Source organism: Lissotriton vulgaris, chromosome 2_1, assembly GCF_964263255.1.
Source record: "Lissotriton vulgaris chromosome 2_1, aLisVul1.2, whole genome shotgun sequence".
NCBI classification, from domain to species: domain Eukaryota; kingdom Metazoa; phylum Chordata; class Amphibia; order Caudata; family Salamandridae; genus Lissotriton; species Lissotriton vulgaris.
Window position 1 is genome coordinate 17,878,210 of NC_141687.1, and position 23,385 is coordinate 17,901,594.

General features: G+C 51.9%; 1 protein-coding gene across 1 annotated transcript in view; it reads right to left on the reverse strand.

Moving 5' to 3' along the window:
- SLC4A3 (solute carrier family 4 member 3) overlaps positions 1-23,385 on the reverse strand; it is a 475,170-nt gene that overhangs the window by 354,307 nt on the left and 97,478 nt on the right. The window contains exon 6 of the mRNA XM_086958435.1: positions 22,140-22,324. Coding sequence (XP_086814561.1) covers positions 22,140-22,324 — 185 coding nt within the window. The remainder of the gene's footprint in view (positions 1-22,139; positions 22,325-23,385) is intronic.

The following is a 23,385-nucleotide window of genomic DNA, read 5'->3' on the forward strand; positions in this document are numbered from 1 at the left end:
CCATCATCCCCCAGCTTCCCCGCACCATCAACTGCTCCATCGAAACCACCACCTTCGCCAACGACAGGAAACACACCAAGATCAACCCTCTGCTCAAGAAGCCGTCCTCAGACCCAGCTGACCTCAAGAACTACAGACCCATCTCCCTCCTCTCCTTCCCAGGAAAAATCATTGAGAAGGCGGTCAACGCTCAACTCTCTGCATTCATATAAGTGACCCACATCCTGGACACCTCAAAATCCAGCTTCCGAAGCAACCTCAGCACAGAGACCGCACTCATCACCGCCACCAACAACATTCACTCCCTCCTAGACCAGGATGAGACCACTGCCCTCATCCTTCTTGACCTATAGTCCACCTTCAACACCGTCTCCCACCTCACCCTAATCATGAGACTCCACGACGCCAGCATCCACGACAAGGCACTCAACGGGATCCCCTCCTTCCTTACCGACTGGATTCAGAGAGTCAGACTACCGCCGTTCCTCTCGGAACCTACAGAGACCAGCTGTGGGGTGCCCCAGGATACCTCCATGAGCCCCACCCTCTTCAATGTTGTAGGAAGGTAGGATCCTTCTGCCTGGTTACCCCCACGTTTTGCCGGGTGCTAAGCTGTTGTTGACTAATCTGAGTGGGTTCCTGCTAATCTGGACCCCAGACTGTCCTTTCTCCCCTAATTGGTAATGGCAAGTAATTAGCTACATCCCAGATTGGATACTGAGGCACCCTTGCAATAATAAACTGTGTGAGCGGTATGATTCCAAGCACTGGAACGAGCCTCTGTTGGGCTCTCAGTGCTCCCGGTACCAGTCTTCTAGGCCCGGACCGCACAATATGGTTGCTGCCGACCAAACATACGATTCTACCCTCCTGCTGCTGAGACAAGCTGGAGCAGGGGAAGGCAGAACAATAGGTATCCTGTCACAGGAAGGTGTGACCACCTCCCAGACAGGATTTAGAGTATTGGGGCCGGGTGGGTGCCCTTGCCAGCACCACTCAGTCTGCTTGAGGGGCACATTTGGTGTCCCCATGCATAGTCCAGTTCAAACCAGCTCTGGGAGCCGTTGGCTCCCGCTCCGGCACGAAACTGGACAAAGGACATGGGAGTATCCTCCCCACTGTCCAGACCCTCCCCTGGGAGGGAGCCCTGAATCGTCCCAACCCTTTACTTAGGGTACTTAAGAGCTTACCTGGGTGTAGGTCCCTAGATTCATCGTGTGACAAGATTCAGATCACATACCACTTCTTCTTCGACTGTCAGGGCACTCTAGATTTCACTGGATTTATTTTGGGCTTGACTTCGTCTCCCTTCCAATCTGCTGCATTGTCTGTGCCTGTGCATCATTCAGGAACCTTCCAAGGCCTGTGAAGCGTCAAAGATACCTGAAGGAATCTCCCTTGGAGTGAGGGAGTCACTTCGCTGCATCTGCAGGCACCACAACGAAGCTCCCCCGGACCCCAAAAGGCTCAGCAACACAGGTAGTGGTTCTCCACATCTCTCAAGGCCTGCCCTGCCCTCTTACCGAAGTTTGAGGCCAGTATCCCTCTTAGGACCTGCAGGAAGCGAACTCCTGTGCACTGCATCGGCTTGCTGTTGCAAAGGTTTGTTGACTTCCTTCCGCCAAGATCTTTGGGCTCCAGGTAGCCCCAACCTCAAGCATCTCCAGTGACCAGAATCTTTGTCCTCCACACATCGTTTGCATTGTGGCCTGCATCTTTTGGTGAGCTGCTCGAGGTACTCTTGAGACACCAGTGCCTCTTACCTGTGGGTCCTGTTGAGGGTCAACATTTTTTCTTTTGGGCTCCTGTTAGACGGACCGGGAGGGTCGGCCGAGGACAAGGGGAGAGGTCTCCGGGGAGAGCCGTCTCCAGCGATCGTACAGACAAGTAACTTCCCCCCCACAGATGTACACCACACAAGGATAAGGTTCAACGTTACTTTATAAGCAATTCTTTAAGTACGGTGAAATGGTACAAGGAGGTCTGGACTCAGGGGTCCCCTCTATTCTAGTCTCTTGGTTGGGTAAGGGAGTAGCGGGACAGTCTTGTTACCAATCTGGTGGATATGGTGGTAGATGAAATAGCTCACAATCCTCGAGCTCGGTGTTCTAGATGATCGGGCCGCGGCGGAGCCAGCAGGTCCCGGGATGGTTGAAGGTAGCGACGGTCCGCGGCGGAGCCAGCAGGTCCCGATGAAGGTGGTGGTTACAAACGGTCTGCGGCCACGCCAGCAGGTCCCGACGACGATGAAGGTTTCAGAAGGTTGCGGCAGCGCCAGCAGGCAGGTCGATAGTTTGCAAGGCAGGGCTACGGCAGCGCCAGTAGTCCGTCAAGGATGAGTTCTTCACTGCGTCTCTCGACTCCAGGATACAACTGCCTTCCTGCTCTGGAGCTGCCCCAGTTATAGGTCTGGCGCCCTTTGATGTCCGGACCCTCGCACTTGGAGGTCGGGAGGTCCAGGATGAGGGAGTCCAGACACCCAGCAGGGGGGTGAAGCCAGCGCCTGGTGGAGATGGAGGCGATCGGCACCTGGCGGGGGAGAGCCATCGACACCTCTTTCTCCCATTGACCTGCCAAGTAGTCCGCTCACCTCCTGGGTGGATGGTGGTGCCGGGATGTCGGGGCCTGGCCAGGCCCAGGGTTAGGGTCGATCGGAGGCCACGCGGCCTCGTGGTGCTGTGTCCAAGATGGCGCCCAGGCCGGGCGAGAGGGCCGGTAGGGAATCGGGCCCATGATGTGGAGATGTTCAGGGGCAGGGGTCCCATATGAGACGGGAAACGGGTGGTTGTTGCGTGTAACACTTGAAGACCCGGGCTCGGGCCTGGTCGTGCGGGGAGGGAGCAAGCCTTACACGTGGCCTGTCCAACATGCGTCCCCCCCAGCTGAAGGCGGGGAGAGTCACCCATCCTCTTGGGGACTTTCTTCGTCGAGGCGGAAAAAGCGTGACAGGCCATCTGCGTTGGCGTGGTCTTGCCCGGGTCGATGTTCCACAGTGAAGTCCATCCCCTGCAGGGAGATGGACCAACGCAGTAGTTTCGGGTTTTCCCCCCGCATCTGCATTAGCCACTGCAGGGGCCGATGATCGGTCTGTACCTGGAAGTGGGTGCCGAAGAGATAAGGCCGGAGCTTTTTGAGGGCCCACACCACGGCGAAGGCCTCCCTCTCGATGGTGCTCCAGCGTTGTTCTCGGGCCAGGAGCCGTCTGCTGATGAAAGCCACTGGCTGGTCAAGTCCTTCGGGGTTCAGCTGGGAAAGGACTGCCCCAATGCCATGGTCGGAGGCATCCGTTTGGACGATAAATTCCCGACTGTAGTCGGGGGCCTGGAGCACAGGGGCGGAGCACATGGCGGCCTTCAGCTTCTCGAAGGCCGCTTGACAGTCTGGGGTCCAGTTGACCTTCTTTGGTTGGTTTTTGGATGTGAGTTCCGTGAGGGGCCCCACAATGCTGCCATAGTCCCTCACGAACCGCCTGTAGTAGCCTGTGAGTCCCAAGAAGGCGCGGACCTCGGTCTGGGTGATAGGGGGCTGCCAAGACTGGATGGCAGCGATCTTGAGTTGCAGAGGGGCCACCAGACCGCTTCCCACCTGGTGCCCGAGATAGGTCACGGACCCCTGGCCAATTTGGCATTTGCTGGCCTTGATCGTGAGGCCAGCTCGTTGGAGGGCCTGTAGCACCTCTCGGAGGTGGTGGAGGTGGTCGGACCAGTGGCGGCTGTACACAACGATATCGTCCAGGTAGGCGGCGCTGAATTCTTCGAGTCCCGCCAGGACCTGGTTTACTAGCCGCTGAAATGTTGCTGGGGCATTCTTCATGCCGAATGGCATGACCTTGAAGTGGTAGTGGCCATCAGGGGTGGAGAAGGCAGATCGTTCTTGGGCCCGGGGTGTGAGACCGATCTGCCAGTAGCCCGCTGTCAGGTCGAAGATGCTGAGGTAGCGGGCAGCTCCCATGCGGTCGATTAGTTCATCTGCTCGGGGAATGGGGTGTGCGTCTGTTCTGGTGACCGCATTCAAGCCCCGGTAGTCGACGCAGAACCGGAGCTCAGGCGTGGTGCCGGGGGCGGCCGCTTTGGGGACCAGTACCACTGGGCTGGCCCAGGGGCTGTCTGAGGGCTCGATGACCCCGAGCGTGAGCATCTTGGCCACCTCCTCTTGGATGCAGGCCCGTACCCGATCTGGTACGCGGTAGGCCCGATGGCGGATAGGGGGACTGTCTCCAGTGTCCACGTCGTGTAAGCACCAGGGGGTGACCCCTGGGGTGAGGGAGAACAGGGTGGCGAACTGCAGCAGGAGGTCTCGGCAGCCTTGGCGCTGTTCCAGGGTGAGGGCCTCCGAGAGTCGGACCCCGTCCACGGAACCGTCCTTCTCCCGAGTCCGTAGGAGGTCAGGGAGGGGTTCGGAGTCCTCCTCGGCTCCATTGTCTGTTGCCATCAGGAGGCTGAGCTCTGAGCGCACAAAGTGGGGTTTCAGTCTATTGGCGTGGAGGACCCGGAGAGGGTTCCGTGAAGATTCCATATCGATGAGATAGGTGACAGGGCTCTTGCGCTCGACTACTTTGAAGGGCCCCGTCCACTTGTCTTGCAGGGCGCACGGTTCGGTGGGAGACATGACCCACACTTGTTGGCCGGGTTCAAATTCGATGGAGGAGGCATTTTGATCGTACCACCTTTTCATGTCTTCCTGACTGGCCTCCAAGTTTGCTTTTGCCATCTCTCTGAACCGTCTGGTCTGGTTGCGGAGGGTTAGGAGGTACTTGAAAACATCTGGAGGGTTCTTTAGAGGGGGCATTTCCCAGCCTTCTTTGACTAGGCTGAGCGGCCCTCGCACAGGGTGTCCATACAAGAGTTCGAACGGGCTGAAGCCGAGGGACTTCTGGGGGACTTCTCGGTAGGCAAAGAGGAGGCACGGCAGTAGCACATCCCACTGGCGACGGAGGGGCTCTTCCAACCCCCCAATCATCCCTTTGAGCGTGCGGTTGAACCGCTCAACTAGTCCGTTTCCTTGAGGGTGATAGGGGGTCGTGAATCGGTAGGTGACCCCACACTGTTGCCAAAGGGACTTCATGTATTTTGAAATAAAGTTTGTGCCCCGGTCGCTGACGACTTCTCGGGGGAAGCCCACCCGGGAGAAGATCCCCATCAAGGCCCGGCCGACTACCGGGGCTGTCACAGTTCGCAGGGGAACAGCCTCGGGATAGCGGGTGGCGTGGTCCAGGATGAACCGATGTCCTTGTGCTGTACGGGGGTCCAGGGGCCCCACAATGTCTATCCCCACCCTCTCGAACGGGGTGGTGACCACTGGAAAAGGTTGCAGAGGTGCTTTGAGCTTGCGGCCGCTCTTCCCGCTGGCCTGGCACGTGGGGCAAGATCGGCAGTGCTGCAGTACGTCGTTCCTCATCTTGGGCCAGAAAAAGTGGGTCACCAGGCGACTGTAGGTTTTGTCCTGACCCAGGTGGCCAGCCAGGGGGACATCGTGGGCCAGGTTTAGCAAGAAGTCTCTAAAGCGGAGGGGCACCACTAGCACTCGACTGGCCCCTAACTCTGTGATTCTCTGCTCGCTGTACAACAGGTCATTGTCCCAATAGACCCAATGGGTTCCGGAGGTATCCCCTGCACTCTGGGCGAGGGCTTGTTGGCGGAGTCCCTCGAGGGAGGGACAGGTCTTCTGCTCGTGGCGAAACTGTTCCTGGGTGGGCCCCCCCCTCCTGACGCCACTGAGCCAGGTCGGGAAGGTCCTGAGGCTGAACGAGCCCCTCGGGAGTTTGCTCTGGGGGGACGGCCCGGTCGGTGTCTTCTACTGGAGCGACCGGGGGAGGAGGTGCCGGCCATTCAGGTTCTTCAGGTCGGGGGATGGCACGGGCAGCCATGGACCGGGTGGTTACGCACGCCCAGTCCGGGATGCCCAACATCCCCAGGTGCTCTCTTCTCTCTACGGTGGCCCACGGGGAACTCTCAAGATCATTTCCCAGGAGACAGTCTACGGGGGCATCATCTCGGACCGTCACTTTCAACATGCCGGAGACTCCTCCCCACTCGAAGGGGACGCAGGCCATCCGACATAGACTCTCTGAATTGTCGGCTGAACGGACAGGGCAGAGAACGTTCGGCAGGATCTGTTCTGGGGTCACCAGGTGACAGCGGACGGCCGTTACACTGGCCCCAGTGTCACGTAGGGCTTCGGCCCGGCGTCCATTAATGTTCACCCACTGACTGTACTTCCGGGTGTTGGCGGGCAGGGGGACCCGCGGGACCATGTCTTTTCCCCCTAGGCACGCTAGAACCATGGCGGCTGGTTCCCACTCTTGGTGTTCTTGCTCGCACTCCTCTTGTTCTTCGGAGATTTGTTCTTCCCCCAGGGCGGCGGCAGCCATCTGGCGGGGTCTCGGAGTCTGGCTCTGTGGACAATTCGGGTCGTTTGCGTAGTGGCCGACTCGCTGGCATCGGTGACACGTGACATTGGCTCTGTATCCCGGCCGCGCCGGGGTGTTGCCCCGGTTGGCTGGGGGTGGGGTGCTGGTAGCGGGAGCGGCCGGGGCGTTGTCTCTTCCTCGTCCCTGGCCCCCTCCTCCTCCTCGGGGACGGTGCTGACCGTGGCTGTTCCGGTTCTGTTCATGTGACCCATTTCGGCCCACTCGGGTAATTTCCCACCGGTCAGCCTCGGCGGTGAGCTGCCGTGGATCAGTCAATTTACTGTCGAGGAGGTGCTGCCTGAGCTCGACGAAGCAGTTGTTTGATAGATGCTCCCATACCATGAGATTGAAGAGTTGCTCGTAGGTCGTTACGTTGCTTCCCTTGATCCAACCCTCGAAGGCTCTGCTGAAATAGTTCACGTATTCCACCCAAGTTGTACCCGGGATCCGGGTGCAGTCTCGGAACCTCTGGCGGTACATTTCGGGTGTGAGCCCATAGCGGGTGAGGAGGGTAGCTTTCATGTGGTCATAGGAGGTCATCAGATGGTCTGGGAGCTGTAGCAGGGCATCGCGGCCCTCATTGACGAACCTCCCCCATAGACCGGCTCCCCAGTCGTTTCGATCGATCCGGTGGGAGGTCATAGCGATCTCTTAGGCCTTGAACCATTGCTGTATGTCGTCATCTCGGAAATATTCTCGAACGACATCCTTGGGGATGTGTACCTTCTTTTCTGTTGCCCCCGGGGTGCGCGGTTGCTCGGGCACCCCTAATTCTTTGTTCTGCTTGAGTAAGTCTATCTCAGCTAGTTTGCGCTCGTGTTCATACGCCACTCTCTTTTCTCTTCGAGCTCTCTTTGTCTCTGTTTCTCTTCCCGTTCTTCTCGGAGCCGCAGATGTTCCAGGTTCAGTTTTTGTTCGGCTAATTTGAGTTCGCCATCCATTTTGAGCCGGGCCATTTCTAGTTCATGTAGTCGGTTTCTTTCTCGTTCTTGGATCTCATCTTGCGAGAGACCTGTTCTTCGCTCCTCGGGAGCCGTGGTGTCTTTCTCTGCTGCTGCGACATTTTGGTCCGGGGGTCTGACGGCCCCGGTTTCTGCCCATGACTCAATGGCGTGCTTGAAATCGTCTTTAGTACTCAGACCGGTGGTAGCGATACCTAGTTCAATGCAGAATTGTTTCAACTCACGATGGCTGTATTCTTCCAATTTCTCCATCTGGAATTTTTCGGTGGATCCGCTTTCTTTGGCTGACATTGTGGTTTTGTCGTGGGGTGAGCTACTCTCTGTACGATTACGCGTTGATCCGGATCGCGCCGCTGGCCACCAATGTTAGACGGACCGGGAGGGTCGGCCGAGGACAAGGGGAGAGGTCTCCGGGGAGAGCCGTCTCCAGCGATCGTACAGACAAGTAACTTCCCCCCCACAGATGTACACCACACAAGGATAAGGTTCAACGTTACTTTATAAGCAATTCTTTAAGTACGGTGAAATGGTACAAGGAGGTCTGGACTCAGGGGTCCCCTCTATTCCAGTCTCTTGGTTGGGTAAGGGGGTAGCGGGACAGTCTTGTTACCAATCTGGTGGATATGGTGGTAGATGAAATAGCTCACAATCCTCGAGCTCGGCGTTCTAGATGATCGGGCCGCGGCGGAGCCAGCAGGTCCCGGGATGGTTGAAGGTAGCGACGGTCCGCGGCAGAGCCAGCAGGTCCCGATGAAGGTGGTGGTTACAAACGGTCCGCGGCCACGCCAGCAGGTCCCGACGACGATGAAGGTTTCAGAAGGTTGCGGCAGCGCCAGCAGGCAGGTCGATAGTTCGCAAGGCAGGGCTACGGCAGCGCCAGTAGTCCGTCAAGGATGAGTTCTTCACTGCGTCTCTCGACTCCAGGATACAACTGCCTTCCTGCTCTGGAGCTGCCCCAGTTATAGGTCTGGCGCCCTTTGATGTCCGGACCCTCGCACTTGGAGGTCGGGAGGTCCGGGATGAGGGAGTCCAGACACCCAGCAGGGGGGTGGAGCCAGCGCCTGGGGGAGCTGGGGGCGATCGGCACCTGGCGGGGGAGAGCCATCGACACCTCTTTCTCCCATTGACCTGCCAAGTAGTCCGCTCACCTCCTGGGTGGATGGTGGTGCCGGGATGTCGGGGCCTGGCCAGGCCCAGGGTTAGGGTCGATCGGAGGCCACGCGGCCTCGTGGTGCTGTGTCCAAGATGGCGCCCAGGCCGGGCGAGAGGGCCGGTAGGGAATCGGGCCCATGATGTGGAGATGTTCAGGGGCAGGGGTCCCATATGAGACGGGAAACGGGTGGTTGTTGCGTGTAACACTTGAAGAGCCGGGCTCGGGCCTGGTCGTGCGGGGAAGGAGCAAGCCTTACACGTGGCCTGTCCAACAGCTCCCCTGATTGCTTGGGGCCTTCCCTGACTCCCCTGATGCGGTGAGTCCCCTGGAACTTGCTGGTCCAGACATTGCACCTTCTTCGACTTCCACATTGTTTGCTGTTGCCAAGGCCTGTTGGTGGTTACGACGGACACCAACCCCTCAACTCTCAACAACCGATGTGGGACAGCACGTGCATGGCTCCTGGTCTTCCTCAGCATCGCCTCATCCTCACAGCTGCAGTGTCATGGTCGCGTCAACTCTCCTGCAACACGCGACATCAGACGGCATTCGTCTTCCAAGTCTCCTGGACACTCGCAAGTGACATATACTCGATCACCTCTGCTTGCAGGTACCTCTCAACTTGAATCCACCTTCGGATTCCACTGGACGCTTTTTCCTTCTCCAGCAGCGGCGCTTTCCTGAAGTTCTCCATTGAATTCGATGGCGTTTCCGACACCACTTCAAAACTATGCACCCGGCTTCCCTGGTGTAGGTAACGTGGGTACTAGGATATTCACAGGGGGGTGTCTCTCCAACTTTCTGTCTTTCACTGGGTTTCTTCAGGGTCCACTGGGAAGGGTTGTTTTTCTTTAAAATTGCATCCACAACTTACACATTGATTTGTATGGAGAATGCAATCGTGTTCCCAGACTGCACCTGATCTCCGTGGGACTTCTAGTCACTCACCTTTGGTGGTTCCTTGGGTAACCGGCACTTCTACGTCCTCTGGACATTGTCTTGATATGAGTCGTGGTTCTTATACCACTTTCTTGATATATGGTTTTGTCCCCCCCTAGGGTTCATTGAGTGTTCTGTGCTATTTGCATAATTTCTATTCAAAGAATTGTGTGCCTTGTGCATATCTCTGAGTAGGAGGTATCTAAACATATTATTGAGTATTATATAATCAATGCATATTTTTTATAAATTCCTTGTGTGGTTTTTTTGCATTTAATTTATTCCTATAAGATTGCAATCTGGTAAACCAAGCTGCTTTACACTCCTTCTGGACTAAGCCTGAAGGCTGCTCTCCACAGCTACCACTTACAGAGCTTTCTAAGGGTGTCTAAGACCTCTTAAATCATCATAAGGGTTGTCTGGAATAGTGCAGGGTATCCACTTGCATAAGTGTACATCATATACCAGACCAGCCTCTCACAAACGTCTACATACACCCCTTGCAGCCATTGTCAGAAGCCACAGACTCAACATTGTCTCCTATGCCAATGACACCCACCTGACCCTCTCCCTCACCAACAAACCACCAGACCCAACTTCCACAGCGGAATGAAGGCCGTTGCCACCTGGATGAAAGACAGCTGCCTCAAGCTCAACTTGGACAAGACTGGAGTACTTATCCTGAGACCCTCCCCTTCAGCCTCAGATGACTCTTGGGGCCAGCCGCTCTGGGACCACCCAAGTCCTGACGGACCACGCATCATACTGGACTCATCGCTTTACATAGCACCAGTTGCGTTACACAAGGACACATTCATTTTTGTGAGGCACAGGGAGATTAAGTGATTTGCCCAGAATCACAGGATGTTGAGCGTCGTTGCCGAGACTCAAACCTGGCTCCCCAGATTTGAGGTTGACCGCATTAGCCATTAGGCCCTTCCTCTGTATCTGTATTATTATTTCTTCCTTGATATGCCTCTTTGTCTTTTCTCGTGTTTGTATGACCTGTTCACTATATGTACAGCGCTCTGATACCCCGAAGGGTCACTTTCGCACTATATAAAACTCAGTAAATAAAACAAAATACAATTAATTAAATAAAACGATAGTTTATGGTTTGACATCTCTGCTGCAGAGATGTGGTCAGTCCATGGGTCACAGCTCCAGGGGTCAGGTTCCAGTGTACTCATGAAGTTTAATCTTAACTCTTTTCATTAGCCACTTGAATGTATTTTTGTTTTGATATTTACATAAATCACTTTGAATGTGTTGTGCAAACAGTGTCTTGTTTTATCTGCACAAGCACTGCATAGAAAAAGGTAAACAAACACTTCAAAATCATCCAAGCGTGGAGGGCGCTGTGTGTTGTATGAAAAGAGCCTGAGAGAAGCTGGCAAGAAATCATTACACAGGGGAGAGAGAGAGAGAGAGAGAAAGAAGGAGAGAGAGAGAGAGAGAGAAAGAGAGAGAGAGAGAGAGAGACAGAGAGAGGCGAAAGAGGGAGAGAGAGAAAGGTAGGAGAGAGGAGAAGTAAGAGAGAGAGAGAGAGAGAGAGAGGGGGGAAGAGGAAGAGAGAGAGAGAGGGAGCAAGGGCTAAGGTGAGAGAAACAGAGAGAGTGAGAGAGAGAGAGAGTGAAGAGAGAGAGGGCGAGAGAGAGAGAGAGAAGGAGAGAGAGACAGAGAGAGAGGCGAGAGAGAGGAGAGAAGAAAGAGAGAGAAAGAAAGAAAAAGAGAGGGAGAGAGCGATAGAAGAGAGAAGCGAACGGGAGAAAGAGAGAAAGAAAGAGCTGGAGAGAGAGTGAGGAGAGAAGAGAGAGGGGAAAGAAAGAAGAGATAGAGATAGAAACATGGGGAGAAAGGGAGAGAGAGAGAAAGAGAGAGAGAGAAAGAAGGAGAGAGAGGGAGAGACAGAGAGAGGCGAAAGAGGGAGAGAGAGAGAAGATAGGAGAGAGGAGAAGTGAGAGAGAGAGAGAGAGGGAAAGAGAGGAAGAGAGAGAGAGAGAGGGAGCAAGGGATAAGGCGAGAGAAACAGAGAGAGTGAGAGAGAGAGTGAGAGAGAGAGAAGAGAGAGAGGGAAAGAGAGAGGGAGAGAAGGGGAGAGATACAGAGAGAGAGGTGAGAGAGAAGAGAGAAGCAAGAGAGAGAAAGAAAAAGAGAGGGAGAGAGCGATAGAAGAGAGAAGCGAGCGGGAGAAAGAGAGTAAGAAAGAGCTGGAGAAAGAGTGAGGAGAGAAGAGAGAGGGGAGAGAAAGAAGAGAGAGAGATAGAAATATGGGGAGAAAGGGTGAGAGAGAGAGAAAGAGACATAGAGAGTGACAGAGAGAGGAGCAAGAGAGAAAGAGAGAGAGGGAGAAAGAGAAATAAAGAGACAGGAAGAGACGAGAGACAGAGAGAAAGCTATGGAGAGGGGCAGAGAGATAGAGAGACAGAGAGAGAGAGAGGGGGAGAGAGAGATAGAGAAAGAAAGAGCAGGAGAGAGAGAGAAAGAGAGAAGGAGAGAGAGGGAGAGACTGAGACAGAGAGAGGAGAAAGAGGGAGAGAAAGAGAAGATAGGAGAGAGAGAGAGAGAGAGAGAGAGAGAGGAGAGAGAGAGGGTGAGAGAGAGGTAGTGAGAGAGGTAGCAAGGGCTAAGGAGAGAGGGAGAGAGAAACAGAGAGAGAAGAGAGGGAGAGGGAGAGAGAAATGGAGAGAGAAAGGGAGAGAGAGACAGAGAGAGAGGGTAAAAGAGAGAAGGGAGAGAGAGAAAGAAAAAGAGTACGAGAGTAATAGAAGAGAGTAGCGAGAGAGAAAGAGAAAGAGAAAAAGAGAAATGGAGAAAGAGAGACAGAGAGAGGGCCAAAGACAGTAGAAAGACCAGAGAAGCACAACAGAGAGAGAGATAAAAAGAAAGATGGGGAGCGAGAGAGACATAGACAGAGACACAGAGACTGATAGAGAGACAGAGAGAGAAGAGAGAAGTGAGAGAGAAAGAGAGAGAGGGAAAGAGAGATAGAGAGAAGGAGAGAGACAAAGAGAGGAAAGAGACAGAGCGAGAGCTAGGGAGAGTGGCAGAGAGAGAGGGAGACAGAGAGAGAGAGACAGAGATGGAGAGAGAGAGAGAAAGATAGAGATGAAGAGAGAGAGAGAGAGAGAGCGAGAGAGAGAGACAGACAGAGAGTGAGAGAGAGAGGGAGATAGAAGTGAGAGGGAGGAAGAGAAAAGTAAGAGAGCAGGAGAGAGAAGTGAGAAAGAGAGAGTGAGTCAGAGAAACAGAGAGCGATGGAGAGAGAGAGAGATAGAGAGATGGATAGAAAGGGAGAGAGAGAAAGAAGAGAGAGAGAGAGAAGGAAATAGAGAGAGAGAGAGAGAGAGAGAGACAGAGAGAGAGAGAGAGAAAGAGAGAGCAGGAGAGAGAAGCAGAGAGAGAGGAGGAGAAAGAGGGAGAGACTCAGACAGAGAGAGGAGAAAGAGGGGGTGAGAGAGACGATAGGAGAGAGGAGAAGTTAGAGAGAGAAGGAGAGAGAGAGGGTGAGAGAGAGGGTCAGGGAGAGGGAGAGAGAGAGAGAGAGAGAGAGAGAGCGAGGGAGCAAGGGCTAAGGAGAGAAGGAGAAAGAAACAGAGAGAGAGGAGAGAGAGGTAGAGCGAGACGAAGAGAGAGAGCTGGAGAGAGAGACAGAGAGAGAGGGGAAAAGAGAAAAAGAGAGGGCGAGAGCGATAGAAGAGAGAAGAGAGAAGCGAGAGAGAGATGGATAGAGAGAGAGAGACAGAGAGAGGGTCAGAGAAAGAAGAAAGACGAGAGAAGCATGAGAGAGAGAGAGAGAAAGAGAAAGATGGGGAGAGAAAGTGAGAGAGGGAGAGAGATATAGAGAGAAGGAGAGAGACAGCAAGAGGAGAGAGACAGAGAGCGAGAGCTAGGGAGAAAGGCAGAGAGAGAGAGAGAGAGACAGAGACAGAGAGAAAGATAGAGATGAAGAGAGAGAGAAAGACAGACAGAAAGTGAGAGGGAAGAAGAGAGAGGTAAGATAGCAGGAGAGAAGTGAGAAAAGAGCGAGTGAGTCAGAGAAAGACAGAGCGATGGATAGAGAGAGATAGAGAGATGGATAGAGAGGGAGAGAGAGAAAGAAGAGAGAGAGTAGGAGGCAAAGGGAAAGAGGGAGAGAGAAGTAAGAGAGAGAGAGAAGAGAGAGATGGAGAGAGAGAGAGCGAGAGAGAGTGAGAGAGAGTGAGAGACAGGGAGCCAGAGAGAGAGAGACAGACAGAGGGATGGAAGGTGAGCCAGAGAAGTGTGAGGGAGGAAGAGAGAAGTAAGAGAGTGGGAGAGAGAAGTGAGAGAGAGAGTTAAAGAAACAATGAGAGGGAGAGAGAGATGGAAAGAGAGAGACAGAGAGAGAGGCAGAGAGAGAGCAAAAGAGAGACAGAATAGAGAGAGAGAAAGGGGTAGAGACGTGAGAGAGAGGGAGAGAGAAGTGAAAGTGAGAGAAAGTTACAGAGAGAGTTACAGAGAGAGTGGAACATACATCAGATAGAATGTAACATGCAGGGGAGGAGATAGGGAGAGAGAGAGAGAGAGCGAGAGAGAGAGAGAGTGAAAGAAAGTAGAGTGACAGCATATGGAAAATATGTCAGGGAGATTGTGACATGCACGTTACTGTTACTAATCACAATGACATGTCTCAGCCTCAGGCAAGTTTCTACACCTTCTAAAAGAGAGAGTAAGACAGAGATGCATAGAGAGAGAGAGGAGAGAAAAGAGTTAAAGAGGGAGAGAGACAGAGAGACAGAGAAGAGAAAGAGAAAGAGAAGAAACAGAAGAGAGAGACAGAAACAGAGATAGACAGATATAGAAGAGAGGAGATCGAAGAAAGAGAGAGAATGTGAGTGTGTGTGTGTGTGTGTGTGTGTGAGTGAGTATGTGCGTGTCTGTGAGTCTGTGTGTGTCTGTGTGTGTGTGTGTGCGTGTGTGTGTGTGTGAGTGTGCTTTTGTGTGTGGGGGATTGTGTGCGTGAGAGGGGAGAGAGAGGTAGAATGGGCATCTTTGACTCTGTATGTGCGTGTGAGAAAGAATGTGTGCGTGTATATGAGTGTGTGAGAGAGTAAGCACGTGTGTGTGTTCATGAGTGTTATGTTGTGTGGGTGTGTGTGTGAGAGAGCGAGTGCGTGTGGGTGTGTGTGTGCGCAAGAGAGAGTGTATGTGTAGAAATGAGTGAGCCACTGAAAGCGTGAGCAAGATTCAAGCCTGACGCCCGGCCCTGGCTCAGCTCGAGGTCCTCTTGTAACCTCGAACCTGTAACGAGCTGAGCTTTCACATGGCTTCTACCCGCCTGCCTTCCTCTACCCAGGATGTGGCGCTACAGCCAGAGCAGCAAATCAGGTTCGAGTTCCGGCGTTGGCTCAACATCTTGTGTTTCCAGGCAAATCACTGAATCTCCCTGTTAGACCTACAAACATTGCAGTTGTCTTCTTCTAGCTTTTTCGCCTTCAGCCCTCCTGTTTTTGTTGACTTCGTTTTTGCTGGCCTTAGGATTCTGCACGCTTTACCAGTGCCAGTCAGTGTTAAAGTGCTTGTGCTCTTTCCTTAAAACATGATAACATCGGTTTATACCCAATTGGCATACTTAATTTACTTTTCTGTCCGTAGTGAAGTGCACTACATGTGCCCGGGGCCTGTACATAAAATGCTACTAGTGGGTCTGTTGCACTGATTTTGCCATTTAAACATGTCTTAGGCCTGCCATTGCAGCCTGTGTGTGTGCGCCATTCCGACCTGGCAATATACACCTGTGGCCAAGCCAAACCTTCCTTTTTAATACAAATAAGTCGACCGTAGGGTAGGGCCAGGGGAGCCCAGAGGGCAGGGAGTTTTATATGTCCTGGTATTGAAAAACTCTTATATTCTTTTTTCTCTAATGTAAGGCCTACCTCTCCTATAGGATAACATTAGCATTACATTATTACATTTTATAAGTGTTATTTTCGAATGGGAACAGGTCACCAGTTAATTAGTGTCTCTGGAATTGGAATATAAAATCCTAACTTATGGTAAAGTGAGATTTTAAATTACAATTTTGAAAATGCCACTTTTAGAAAGTTGGCAATTTCAAGCCTTAGCCATTTTGTGCTTGCAGCTCGTCTCTGGGTCACGTGATTGGATGTAGCTGACAGTTGGGATTTGTGTATTCCTCCTGAGCAGCCACACACAATGGAGGCCTTAAGTGTGACTGGATGGAACATCACTTGCAGGATGTGAGGGAGGAGTTGTGCACAGCCCCACGTACACTTGAATAGGCTGTATCTTGTCTCCACACAAAAGGCTGTGTCTTGTAAACCTTGTAGTTAGTCTGGAGCCAGCGCCATGAAGACAGGGCATCTGTTCACTTCAAAGGCATGCCTCTAGAATCTTCTCCCCACTTCAAAGGCACAACTGTGTATAAATGCTGGACTCCAGACACCACCACTTCAGTACACTTCTGGACCTGTGGATACTCTGCAAGGATGAAGGGCTGCGGGGCTGCTATAAGGACTGCCACTGTGCCGAACTGCTGCTCTGAAGTAACTGCTGCCCTGCTGTGCTGACCTGCTGCCATCTTGCCTGGGGAAGAAGTACTGGTCTGACAACTTCATCTTAAACCCAGGAACCAGAGTTACTCCAATGGCTAGTCTGCTATCCTATCGGTCTGAGCCTCAGAAACATAAAAGGCTCCCCAAACAGCTCCTGGACCCAGCTGCAGTGAGCTTCTGACCCCTAAGTGGTGCCTCTCAGGTCCTGGACCATTGGTATGGATCAAGGGTGCACAAATCAAGCTTTTGGGACTTTAGCGACTGCAAACGAACATGTTCAATTCGAGGCCACACCGATCCCACCGAAAACCAGTGCAAGGCGCTGTCAGCCCGTCTCTTCATACTGCAGCATTGACCACTCTCGGGGAAAGCCAATGCAAAGCTCCGGCTAGCCATTCCGCAATGCCTGCCCTGCTATTCACACCACAATGACAGCTTCCTGTGATGCACTCCTTGCTCCCCGTAGCCCTCTCCAACGCTAACAGGACTCTTAGAAAAAAACTTGTGAAAGTAAAACTTCAGCAGGACTAATCTAGGACTGTACCTCATCTGCGCTCCATCGTGGTTAGCCTGGAATTTTGACTTTAACCAGGTCCAGCATAACCAGACAGCCGCCGTTGGCACTTTGTGATTTTTGGCACTATTTTACACTTTATTCTTTAAAAATTCATAACTTTGATAAGATTGAGCACTTGGGGCTTCTGCATATTTATTTCGAAGCCTGAGACCTGGCTAAAGGCCTCCAGATCATCCACTATCGCTGGTGGTGAAGTAAGGGGGTGCCACCGAGAAAATGAAATTGTCAGCGTAAAGGCTGATGAGATGGCGATCTGACCCAGACGGGACACCGTGCTTGGATGGGTTGTCTCGGAGTCGTTGAGCGAAATACTCTATATCCAAAGCGAAAAGTAAGAGGGAGAGAGGGCAGCCCTGCCTGGTCTCCCTCCCCACCGGGAAAGTGCTTGAGAGCAAGCCGTTGGCCCTGGCCGCCGCCGAAGGAGCGCTATATATGCTCGCCACCCACTTTCGGAACCTAGCCCCTAGTCCAAAGCGTTTGATAGTGGCAAAGAGGTATGGCCAGTGCACACGGTCGAACCCCTTCTCAGCATCGACCGCCAAGAGTAGAGCCTCTTCCTTAGAGCGTTGCACGTTGTCAATCAAGTGACAAATCCGTTTAGTATTGTCCCTGCATTGCGGACGCGGGATGAGGCTAGACTGATCTGGATCGATCAAATCAGGCACGAGAGGGTTCAGTCTATGGGCCAGGATGCTGGAGAATAGCTGGTCTCTGCTGACCTGACTGCGGTAGCCCTGGCACCCTCCTTAACATGCTGTGGAACTGTCCAAAGCTTACGAGATACTGGGAGAGAATGCTAGATGATATAGATAGGGCCTTTGACCGCTTCCCGCGTATACAGTCTTAGGACTGCCCAACACCCTGACCTTCCCCTTGAGATCTATCAGAGGTAAACAGATGGCGCTTGCGCTGAATGCTGCACACCGAGCACTGTTAGCCGGGTGGAAATCAGACAGGATCCCGGAGCATTTGCAATGGCTGCATCAATTATGGTATTTTTTAGGTACGGAGAGGCTGTCAATGGCTACCCTTGGGAATAAATCAGAATATGCAAAGATCTGGGCCCCCTTTATTTCCATTCTACCAGCATACCTCAACGACCGTCTCAGCTTCTAGACCCCCACCCGCAGCCTCCGCTCTGCCAACCTCGCCCTCGCCACAGTCCCTCTCTTCTGGAAAACCACCGCCGGCAGCAGATCCTTCTCCTACCTCGCCGCCAAGACCTGGAGCACCCTCCCTGCCCACCTACGGCAGACCTAAGACCTGCTGACCTTCCGGAGACTTCTCAAGACCTGGCTCTTCGAGCAGTAGCAGCCGCCCTCCCCCCACCCCAGCGCCTTGAGACCCTCACGGGTATGTAGCGCACTTTACAAATGGAATGATTGATTGATTGATTCTATCCACTGAATTCTGGGAGTTGTCCTGTCCTAATTATCTGTGGATTTTGAAACTGATCCCCGAGGGTGGAGTCGACCCGTAGTGCAATATATCTTTGAGGGACCTCATGACCCCTCCTGGCACTGTCGGTTATCATATCCATTAGTTCCAGGCCAGGTTGTATTTTCTTTGCTTTGCTCACCGGAGAGGGACGGTTGGGGGTGGAGGGTGGGTGTGAGGGGGGTTCTTTTTCTTTATGTTCTTTTGTTTTTCTCTTTAAATGCAGACTCAATAGCACTTGACGGTTTGTTGCAAGCTCTGGTAGGTTGCTGCATACACTCCCCACAGTACACTGGACTCTGCTACTATCCGCTCATGGTGGAACTTTCTTTACCAACGCGGTTGGGTTGTAGGCGTCACGCTGTGTATTTCCCTGACAGGGGGAGTCTTGATCTCACTGACTGCCCTCCTAGATTGACTATGTCTCTGCCGGCCCGCTGGGTTGTAGGCGACACTGTATTGTATTTTCACATTAAGTGTTCTACTAATAAAAAACGATTTAATACAAAAAATTCATAACTCTGGTGTGGGGCCCTTTTTTCTGGTATTTCCACTGTTTTCTTTTTTGAAGTGTTTAACAAGCACTTTACACTTTACACATTGCCTCTAAGTTAAGCCTGACAGCTCTGTGCCCAGTGACCAGGGGGTTGTGCACAGGTTAATTTGGGGCGTTATTGTGCCTCGCCCTGACAAGGACTGCGGTTGCTGCCTGGCCACGCTGTGATTGGATGTACACTACCATCCCATATCTATGAACAATTCCAGTGTACATTGTCCTCGATTGCCTTCTTTTATGTTTCTTTCAAATTCTTCCCCTGACTGTTGTGTCTGAAGCCACACCTGCAAGGATGGAATTTAAAGGGGCCAGCAAGATCTGCAGGGAGATGGGACTTCCTGCAAAGAACACCTCCAGGAGGGTGGAGTTGTGAAATGTGGGGCCGCTTGTGCCTTACCCTGACAAGGATTGTGATTGCTGCTTGACCAGGCCTTACATCCAAGTCAACCCCCACCCAATGCTTCACTCTCCCTCTGCAGAAAAACAATGGATGTGAAAGTGTAATGTGACTAATGCTCATGTGTCTAATACCTTTGGGTTGAGTTCCTCGTATATACAAACTGCAGAAAATGCACAAAGACGTAAAAAATAAAGCTGTAACATAAGGAAAGGCAAATAAATACCCATTTCCTGGCTGATTTGTAAAAAGTGAAATCAGAAAACCCGGATAAATTGTGACTTTCCCGCCTAAATTCTGTGATCTTAGGCAAATATTTTATTTCAACCAAACTCTTTTTTCTTCAGTGCTGCGTATGAAAGCCCTTTCAACAATATGAGTGCAGAATACCAGTTGTACACACACCTACTGCGCTTGATTCAATCGTCTGTATTTTGTTCTGTAATGATCTGGGCCATGTACTGTGTTTGCAGGATAATTGTCTTACCTTTTAATGCACTAATGGTTCATGTTTAAAAACTTGTGCACGGGGTCTAAGATCTGAGCTAGACAACTGTCTCGGCTCTGCGCTCCCTGTAAATCTATTGACTCGCCCACCTCTGTGTGTGTGCATGTGTGTGTGTGTATGTGTGTGTGAGTGTATGTGTGTATGCATGTGTGTGTGTGTGTATGTGTGTGTGTATGTGTGTGTGAGTGTATGTGTGTGTGCATGTGTGTGTGTGTGTGTGTATGTGTGTGTGCATGTGTGTGTGTGTATGTGTGTGTGCAGGTGTGTATATGTGAGAGAGAGTGAGTGGGGGGTGCATGTGTGTGTGTGTCTGCATGTGTGTGAGAGCGTATGTGTGTGTGTAAGAGAGTGTTGGTGCTTGAGTATGTGCATACATGTGTGCATGTGTGTTTGTGTGTGTGAGTGTGGGTGTATGTGTGTGCATCAGTGATTGTAGTGGACAGGATCTGAGGAGCACAACATGACCATACTTTTTAAAAGTTCGTAAAATAGTTCCCCTACTGTTTAGGAAAAGAAACCATCCCAGGATGGTTAATTCCTAGAGTTGAAAGGGTTCAGCTGAAAGGTAAGGCAGGGAGTCCCCTGTGCTGTGAAACAGAGGCTGGGACAGACAGCTAAACAAGTTACCAGCTGAGCTGTGAAGTGTGTGCTTTTAAAGGACAGTTATAGATACACGCACTGCACACATTGTGGGTATTACTAAAATCTGTATTTTCAAAGCCCTTTTTAGGTCTCGCGCCTAGCGTGGCAGTGCGCGTCACTGTCGCGCAACGAGAGGTCTCTTGAAGGGGGTATGAAAACTGCCCTAGGAATCGCACACGCTTGTGCCTGTGCTTTTCCTTTTGGGCCACGCTATTGACCTTTGCATGCGCCGCCCATGGCCTATTGGTGTCTATTACGCGCACCGCTGCCATGTGGTTCGCTTATTGTGCTCAGACACTGGCGCAATAATTGAAACCACATGGCTCGCTGTGGCGCGCGCGCGCTCTCGCACCTAGCGTTATTTTTCATTTCCAATTGTCATTATTTCTACACTCTCTTGTCTTATACAGTCCCAAGTTACAACGCAAGGGTAAAGGGAGAGACAGTTGCTATAAATCGATTTGCAAATTCTATACTTTTTTCGAAATACATTGGAGTTACAGGTCCTGAAAGAGTAGGATTGTGCTCTCTTCCATTACACATGACTGTGTTTTTCAAGGACGTGCAGCCGTGAAAATATTCTCCGCTGGGTGTCAGATGTCGCAGTGTACAGAGATGAATTTGGCAGTGGCGTAGCTAGCCCCCTGGCCGCTCGTAGCAGTCCCAGCGTGTGCTGCCCCGCAGCGGCCGCAGTGAAGAGCAGTTGGCGGGTGGTGGGGCTGGGGGTGCTGGTGAGAGATGCACTTCTCTGTTTTCTGCCGCAAACGCATTAGAGGGGGGGGGGGTTGCTAATACCGCCCGAGACGGTAGGTAAGAGCTGTTGGAGGCCGCCGCCCTCAAAACTCATGCCGCCTGGGGCAGACCACCCCCTTTCTTAGCTACGCCACTGGCATTTGGCGCTACCAGGTGGTTACTAGTACCGCTGCACGTGTTCCGGCACACATTTTTCTCTGGACCACTACCGAATGAAGCGACAGAGAGCAGGATGGGTTTTCCACACAACCTTCCTTGCTGCTCACTCACTTTGAAACTTGCAGGCGTAGCTGGCGTTAAAAGTGAAGTCATGCGAATGTGACGGCATCCTGTTGTTGGCTCACATCGGCAACGCAGCGTCCTTTGATAGTAGTCTTTTTGAGGTAGGTATTACATTCCAACAGGCTGATTAAACTCTTCCTACAATCTCCACCCTCACAATTGTCTTGTTTTGAAGAGCTGTAAATATGATTGCAATGCCGCGGACTGCAGCTGGGTACACTGCATGACATCACCGCGCTGCATTCCACAATACCTTCACAGCAGTGAAACCAGCCCGTTAGGCTAATTTATTTCTCCACATATCCCGCACACTCACCCTAGTCACACAAACATTTACAATGCAATAGGTCTCGCATTACTAAAAATTTGAGCTGTTGGTGTTGCAAATCATAATGCAACCCCAATAGCTCAGAATTTCGGTAATGCGAGACCTATTGCATTGCAAATGCTTATTTATCTCGAACAATTTTGTGTTTTTTGCAGCAACCTTTCTTATAGTGTGAGTAATGGAAGTTTAAAATAATGACTTGCATATTCACAGTGCTTTCTGTCACAGACTGGGACCTTGTAGCACTAAAGGTATACAAGCCACTGTTCTCCACTGCACCAGCTAGGATTCAGTTCTATGGCTCTCTGGTGCAGTATATTAACTATTAGATGGTACATAATGTACAATAGGACATTTCCCACTGATGAACTTAACTTGTATTTATTTTTCATTTAAGCTGTGTGTTATTTTATATGTACTTACATGAAGGTAAAAGGCCCAAAAAAGTTACAGAACATTTTGTCTGTTTAGGCCCGGCTTTGATCCCGCGCCCACGCTCACTCACCTCGCCTCCGATGAGCATAGTATCACAGTTCACAGACTTTTTTCAATGCACTTCAACCACTGATGTGCATGTGTGTATATGTATGTGTATATGCATGGTAAGTAAGTTCAAGTGTGTGTGTGTTTAAGCACATGTGACTTCGGCCGGTCTCTTACTTTTCATGTCGTCCAGGTCGGCGCTGACTAGCATCTGCGCCTCGGCCTCGTCGGTGGGCACGCGTTGGTACACCGGGCTCTCCAGGGCCAGCATGCTGCCCACGCAGACCCTCTCCTTCAGGTCATACCTGACCGCGCGGCTCGAGGTCTTCCGCTGGTCCCACCCTCCTTGGGTGTCATCTGGACTGGAGACAAAGATCCAGTGCATGAGAGGCATTGTACAAAACATACTAGCACACATGCTAATCACATGCAAGTGTACAAATCATACCTACATGTGTGCAGTGAAAGAACACACCTGTCACCACAATCACACTCTTAAAGCCACGACCTCTGCACCCAGTGTCTTGTATAGGGTGGGAACCCTCAGCAGTTCTCCAATAGTGTCTGCATGGGAAGGGCACTTCCAGCAGTCTCCCATAGTATCGGTATGCGGTGGGCACTCCCAGTGGTGCTCCCATAGTGTATGCATGTGGTGTACCCCCATATTGGCAGCACGGAATGTGCACCCCCCATTATCCTCCCATAGTGGCTGAAGCGGGTGAGCACCCTCAGCAGTTCCCCCATAGTGTCTGCCTGGGGTGTGAACCCTCAGATGTCCCCCATAGAGTCTTCATAGGGAGTGGACCGCCAGCGGTACTCCATAGTGAGTGCGGAGTCGTGAAGCACACAGCCAAACGGTGAGAAGAGTTCACCCCCTCGGATTACTCAACCCCAGAGGGTCTAGTAGTGAGGCCGGTGTCCTGAGCACACTGCCCGTCTGAGGGATAACTGACCAACCTTTGTTCAAGGACTCCCTGCCTCTGATACGCTCTACGCGTGGATGTAACACATTCTCAGGGGGAAAATAGGGTGCATGCAATTAAGGTTTATCAATTTATGGGATCATTCTGTATAATATTCCACGGTGGTATGTAGGTCATTGCCAGAATTACCAGAATAAATTGAATAGCCAGAATTTAAACTATTGTTCTCTTCCTCAAAGGCCGGCGAGCGGAATCCAGGGCAGACGTTACTTTATGACCAAAGCTGGTGGAACCAACAGTCTTTAATACAATGAAGACCTGTGTGGACGTAAACCACACAGACACCAGGTCACCTAACTGGTACCCAGTGAGCCCAGAGGGCCACTGAAGGAGGGATGAAGCAGACTCACAAGGAAGAACTATGGGGTACATTATCAAGAATGGAGTTAAGATTATTGCCGCTTTAGCGGCAGGAAACTGCCGCTAAAGCTGCGATAATG